This window comes from Diceros bicornis, chromosome 31 (assembly GCF_020826845.1).
Source record: "Diceros bicornis minor isolate mBicDic1 chromosome 31, mDicBic1.mat.cur, whole genome shotgun sequence".
Classification (NCBI taxonomy): Eukaryota; Metazoa; Chordata; class Mammalia; order Perissodactyla; family Rhinocerotidae; genus Diceros; species Diceros bicornis.
In genome coordinates, this window is record NC_080770.1 from 19,526,702 (window position 1) to 19,533,428 (window position 6,727).

The following is a 6,727-nucleotide window of genomic DNA, read 5'->3' on the forward strand; positions in this document are numbered from 1 at the left end:
ACCTGGATGCCTGTTTCCTTCCTTAGGTTAGGAAAATTTTCAGCTATTATTTCTTCAAATAGATTCTCTGCCCCTTTGTGTCTCTCTTCTCCTTCTGGGACACCTATAACGTGGATGTTAGTGCGCTTGATGTTGTCCCAGGGGTCCCTTAGACTGTCCTCATTCTTTTAAATTCTGTTTTCTTTTCTTTGATTAGCTTGGGTGATTCCTTCTAGTCTTTTGTCCGCCTCACTGATCTGTTCTTCTGTATCATCTACTCTGCTCTTGACTCCCTCCAGGGAATTTGTCATTTGCGTTATTGTATTCTTCAGGTCTGATCGGTTCTTTTTTATATTTTCCAATTCTTTGTTGAAGCTCTCACTGTGTTCATCTATTCTTCTCCCAAGATCAGTGAGTACCTTTGTGACTATTGGTTTGTAGTCTTTATCAGGTAGATGTTTATCTCTGTTTCATTTAGTTCTTTTTCTGAGGATTTGTCCTATTCCCTTATTTGGAACATATTTCTTTGTCACCTCATTTTATCTATTTCTCCACACTTATATCTATGTATTAGGTAGATCAGCTACATTTTCCGATCTTGGAGAAGTGGCCTTATGTAAGAGATGTCTCGTGAAGCCCAGCAATGTGCTTCCCTCTTGTCACCAGTTCCAAATGTCCCAGGAGTGTCCCTTGTGTGGGCTACATGTGTCCTTCTGTTGTGGCAGGGTTGCCCTTACTGCAGGTGCATGGGAAGGCTAGGCTGTCCCCCTGGCTGGATGGATTTAAGGCTTAGCTGCACGCGGTTGCGTGGTCCCTTCAGTCACTTTATTGGGTGGGAGAAGCCCCAGTACAGGTGGCTGCAATGTACAATAGCATATACCTGCTGCTGTTTTACTATTAAGTGAGTGGGCCCCCAGCATGGCTGGTTGCTAGGCTCAGGGGCTCACAATTGCTGTAGGCCTCCAGCCTGTGAGGCTGTTGTCAGCTCTCTCAGGATTGCTGCTAGATGGGGCTGGCCCCAGGGGTGACAGCACACAGTTGTTTCAGGCTTTGGAAGCTGGGGCATTTCCCACATGTGTCTGTTTGAGATGTACAAGTTTGCTGCAGCTGACAAGCCGCACCACCCACAGGTGCAGGGTGCAGAGGTCAGTGGTAGGGAGCAGATGCAGTGTACAACTCACGCCAATCCCAGTGGGAAAATAACAGTGCAGACCCCTGGTATTCTGGAGCAAGGCCATGTCACCTAAAATAAATAATTCTATGCCTTGTGATAAATAGCCTCTGCTGTGTTGGGGTTCCTGGTAAAGTCTGGCAAGGGTTAGTCAGGTTGTCAGGGAAAGTATAAGTGGATCTAATAGGGTGATATTTGGATGTAGTAGATTGGTTTACACCTAGTGGTTTTAGAGAGTTAAACATGCTTCCAAAATTCATTTGCCACTTTTAAGAATGTATGGACACAAAGAAATTATATTATTCAATTGTAGTAATATGAGCTTGGAAGAGTAGATTGCCCATATTTGTAAGAAAATGCAAATTAGTTTTAATGTTTCCATTAAATTTTTGGAACATTCCAATGTTTCCAAGGACAATAACGATTATTTTATGTTAAATGAGAAAGACAGAATCCAACTTATGTTGTTCATACATTTCAAGATGCACACATAATGCATAAAAAAGACAGAAAAATCATACAGCAAATATTAACAGAAGTTATCTCTGAATGGTTTCATTTTAGCTGATTTATCTTTCCCTTTGCTTTACTGATCTCTGAATGGTTTCATTATAGCTGATTTATCTTTCCCACTTACTGTAGTCACCATGTTTTCTAAGTTGTATATTCTCTATAATTAATATTTTAAGAGGAAATCATGAGGTAGGCTTGATGATGCATTATCTCCAGCAATTTAGCAGAAATTACATTCTTGTAAAATGCCGCATAGGGGAGCATTCAAAATAATTTCTGAGTTTGTGATATAAAAAGAACTAGTTCACTAAAAATTCTCTAGAGTCTAAATCCCTGAGGTTATGGAGGCATACATAAGCCCTACAGTTTGTTCCTAGGAGTTAGATTCAGCTTCCAAATCTCTGTCTCTCTCCCCCCTTCCTCTCTCTCTCTCTCTCTCAATTTTTCTGGATATTAAAAAAATATATTCCCTTCACTTTAATTAAAATTTATTGTGAACTCCTTCTCTATTTCCAAAATTCTTAATATTTTAATAATGTTTCAATTCTGAGTTGGAACTTCATTGGAGACTATTAGTAATAGGAACAGGATCTTCAGGTGAGTTGGTTTCAGGTTGGGTGATCTATCTTGTGTTATCTTTCACTTATATGGGGACACTGAAGTCCTACAATCTTTGAGGCAGGGAACACTCTTAGTCTAAGTGCCATGATATCTCCTGAGTCCATCTTCCCAAAGGCTCATGTTGCTGAACTTTGACCTCTTCCCCCTTCCCTGTGCTATCATCCTGATTTTTGCTTTGAGGATATTCACCATGTGTCATAGTACAGTCACGTTGAAAAATTAAAAAATATATATTATAAAATCTGAGAATGTTCTCAACATCTCAAAATCTTGTAGAAAGGGGTAAGAATAATATGTATAAAGAATAGTGAAGACAATATATCATGAAAATTTGGATTTCCTAATAGGAATGTCTGTAGGTACACTAAGAATGTAAAAACATTGATGGAGTGAAAAGGGAAAGCTTCTTTGCAATAGTGATTTTCATTTAAAGCTTTATATACTGCAAGTGCTGCATGAGTACACTAGGGAAGAGGGTGTTCTGGGTGAAAGAAGAGAAAAATCAAATAAGCCGAGGAATAAATAAGTGTTGTTCATTATAAACTGAGAATATTGGCACAATCGAAGAAGGTTGAACACTAGGGAACAGCTAGTGTAAGGCTTTTAGGTAAAACTGAGCAGAGACATTTAGAATTAGCTAATAGGGAGAAATCAAAGTTTTAAGAGCCAAAGACTATCATAATAACCATGATAATCAAGGGAAGGAGAATCTGATGTTCTCACAGCACAAGCTAGCAGCACTAGGGGAAGTTGACTGTGCCTCAGCTACCGTAATCCACCTGAGTAATGACTGCAGCTTGCTAAGTCTCCCACAGACACTAACCTGAAATTAGAAAGGGAGCACAAGAGAGTCAGATAATAATGAGAAAGCCAGGGAACGACAGACAATTTGTTGAAGGACGGTAAGTGGTGAATTAAGAGGACAAGACCAAAAGAATGAAAGCTGAGTTAACCTTTGACGTTTGAAATTGTGCCCAAGTGTTGATTACTGCACACTTTGGCTCTTGATCTGTTTCTCAGATTTTTAAAAATAGTATAAGGATTTAAAAATAATATCAATTAGTCACAGCACTTGAATTAAAAAGCATGAGAGTAGAGGAACTTACATCTCCTGGATGCCACAACTGTCAGACTCTGCACTAAGTATATTAATATCATTTCCTGATTTAATACTTACACACCTGTGAAATATGCATTATGTCATTATTACTGATAAAGAAGTTGAGGCTCAGAAAATTCAAGAAATTCACCAAAGATAACACAGTAAATGACAAAGCCTGAAATTGAATTTAACTATGTGTTTCCAATCCCATGCTTCTTTCATTATGCTGATCTGTCATTAGCTCTTTGTCATTTTCCTGCACATTCTCTTTTCTACATGTAGGAAATACATTTTTTTGAATGTCAAAAAATCATTTAGCTATGAATGAGATAATAGTTTCTTTCTACCTTGACCTGGTCAGACAAAACTAAAAATGATGTCTTTGTCTATGAGAGTCATGCTAGTAGTCTTTTGTTAACCTGAAAATTTCAGACATGTGCTTGTTATTGGCACAAGTTATTACTATAAACTAATTTTTTTTAATCATTGGTAAATGATTAAAGATACATCTGTGGTTATGAACCACTTGAGAACACAAGATGCTTTTGCTTTCTCAAAATAACGTATACAAATATAACAAAGTTTGCACAGCTCAAAACAAGATAATCACATATGTAGCTTTAATCAGAACCAATGTTTCCATCACTGGAAATTTTGAAGGTGAGTACGTAACCATTGGCGTTTATTACCGTATTCTCTAGCTTTCTCTAGAGAATACAGAAGGCTTGAGCAAAACACGTTTTAGGTTACTCTCCAAGTCAGATATTCGATGAGTATTTAATGTTATAATATGCCTAGTAAAGTTATCAGATTAAAGAGTAATAATAGAAGGTTAGAAGATAATGATTGAGGAATCTAGATGAGTATGTTTAGAGCATCATGACACTAAGTGAGAAAACACTTTAGTAGGAAAAAAACACAGGAGTGAGGGAACAACATGTCATAAATGCAACTTCATCATTTTACCAGGTTGCTACATTGTTTTTAGAACACTAAAGCAATTAATGTAGCATGAGGATAAAATCAATAGAAAGCTTGAAGATATATAGGGCTATGTTTCCTTCAAAATCGATATATTTTTTCAAAACTCAAAGTCTTGTGGTGACTCATAAATGCTGCCTTTCCTATTATCTTCAGCTTGAACATCATAACTATATAATTATTATCTCCTCTAATGCTTTACTTCTCCTGATCCTTCCTTTATAAATCTTAGTGCTAAATTATATTCACTGTTATATTACTGCTATTAAAAAACACAGATCCTCAGAATGATGGAAGTGTGAAAGACACACATTTTTCTACAACAATGTAGAATACTTTTCTGTCTAACCTTAAACTTTGTTCAAATTCTGGCACTCAGGGTCAACTTCAAAACCCAACTCATCACTAACAAGCTGTGTAACCTCTAAGTTCCTTAACTCATATATGCCTCAGTTTCCTTATGTAAAATATGGGGCTACTTGTTTTACAATTCACAGTGGTATTTGAAGATCTAAATTAATATATTTTAATGTTTTAGCACAATGCCTGCCGCATGGGAAATGTTATATAAATGTGCTATCATCCTGATAATTTTTATTATCATTATTTCAGATTTTCTCCAACAACCATCATGTTGTTAGCTGAAGGAAATCAGAGTGCTGGAGCCACATTCACCCTCTTCGGATTCTCAGAATATCCAGACCTCCAGGGGTCCTTGTTTCTAGTGTTCCTGACAGTCCACACAGTCACTGTGCTGGGGAACCTGGGCATGATCGTGATCATCAGGATCAGTCCTAAATTCCACACCCCCATGTATTTTTTTCTCAGCCACTTGTCCTTTGTTGATTTCTGTTATTCTACTACAGTTACACCTAAACTGTTGGAGAACCTGGTTGCGGAAGACAGAACCATCTCTTTCATAAGATGCATCATGCAATTCTTCTTGGCCTGTATATTTGCAGTGACAGAAACATTCATGTTGGCAGTGATGGCCTATGACCGATTTGTGGCAGTTTGTAACCCTCTGCTCTACACAGCAGTCATGTCCCCAAAGCTCTGTGCATCATTAGTGGCTGGGCCCTACACATGGGGTATAGTCTCTTCCCTGACACTCACATATTTTCTCCTGGCATTATCCTTCTGTGGGTCTAACATCATAAATAATTTTCTCTGTGAGCACTCAGTCATCGTGTCTGTTGCCTGCTCTGACCCCTACATCAGCCAAATGCTCTGTTTTGTCACTGCCATATTCAATGAGGTAAGCAGCCTGGTAGTCATCCTCACCTCTTATATTTTCATTTTTGTGACTGTCATAAAAATGCCTTCTGCTAGTGGACGCCAAAAAGCCTTCTCTACTTGTGCCTCCCACCTGACCGCCATCACCATTTTCCATGGGACTGTCCTATTCCTTTATTGTGTACCCAACTCCAAAAACTCATGGCTCATAGTCAAAGTAGGTTCTATATTTTACACAGTGGCGATTCCCATGCTGAATCCTCTGATCTATAGCCTCAGGAACAAAGATGTGAAGGAGAGTGTCAGGAAATTAATGAATCACTCAATCCACTTTTGTTGAAGATTTACATTTCTAAAAAGAACTTGATTTATTATACTGAGGATTGTTCAATGCTTCTATTAGAGATGATGATTCAAATTATCTAGTCAATTTACCAGATTTTTAAATCCATTGTAATAACTTGTTATTTGATCATTTGATTTCTATTCACTCCACTGTTTAGTAAAATAGCTGTGAACCATATGTGAAATAATGTAAGCATTGTGGGTTGAAGTGTCCCCAAAATATCCATGTCCACCAAGAAGCTCAGAATGTGATGTTATTTGGAAATGGGGTCTTTGCAGATGTAATGAAGGTAAGGATCAAGATGAGATCATACTGGATTAGCGTGGGCTGTAAATCCAACAAGTGTGTCCTTGTAAGAGAGAGTAAAGAGCACATGGAGACACAGGGAAGAAGGCTCTGTGAAGACTGAGGCAGAGATTGGAGTTTGCTGCTATCAACAAGGAGGCTCCAAGAGCCACCAGAATCTGCAGGATGCACGGTTTCTCCTCTAGCGTCTTCAGAAGGAGTGTGGTCCTGCTAGTACATTCACTTGAGGCTTCTGGTCTCAAGAACTGTGAAGGAATAAATATCCACTGTTTCAAGCCACCTAGTTTGTGGTGATTTACTGCAACAACCCTAGGAAGTTTATTTCACAGTAAATACCAGACTGTTAAAAATCCAAATCTGTTGACTCATATATTAGCAAGGTAAATCATTTTTTAAAACCTTCTTCAATTCCATTTAAGCAACGAGAATATAAGCGTTATAGCAGAATTCTAAAAAGCTGTAGCTGACTAGA

At 38.1% G+C, this 6,727-nt stretch overlaps 1 protein-coding gene across 1 annotated transcript; it reads left to right on the plus strand.

Annotated features, from left to right (window-relative positions):
* The first annotated feature begins 4,998 nt into the window (after window positions 1-4,998).
* Window positions 4,999-5,943, plus strand: LOC131395721 (olfactory receptor 5D13-like). Its single transcript, XM_058527560.1, has one exon. The coding sequence runs from the start codon at window positions 4,999-5,001 to the stop codon at window positions 5,941-5,943; it is 945 nt and encodes a 314-aa protein (XP_058383543.1).
* The last annotated feature ends 784 nt before the right edge of the window (window positions 5,944-6,727 follow it).

Coding starts and splice junctions, on each gene's coding strand:
- LOC131395721 (XM_058527560.1), top strand. CDS start 4,999: ATGTTGTTAGCTGAAGGAAATCAGAGTGCTGGAGCCACATTCACCCTC.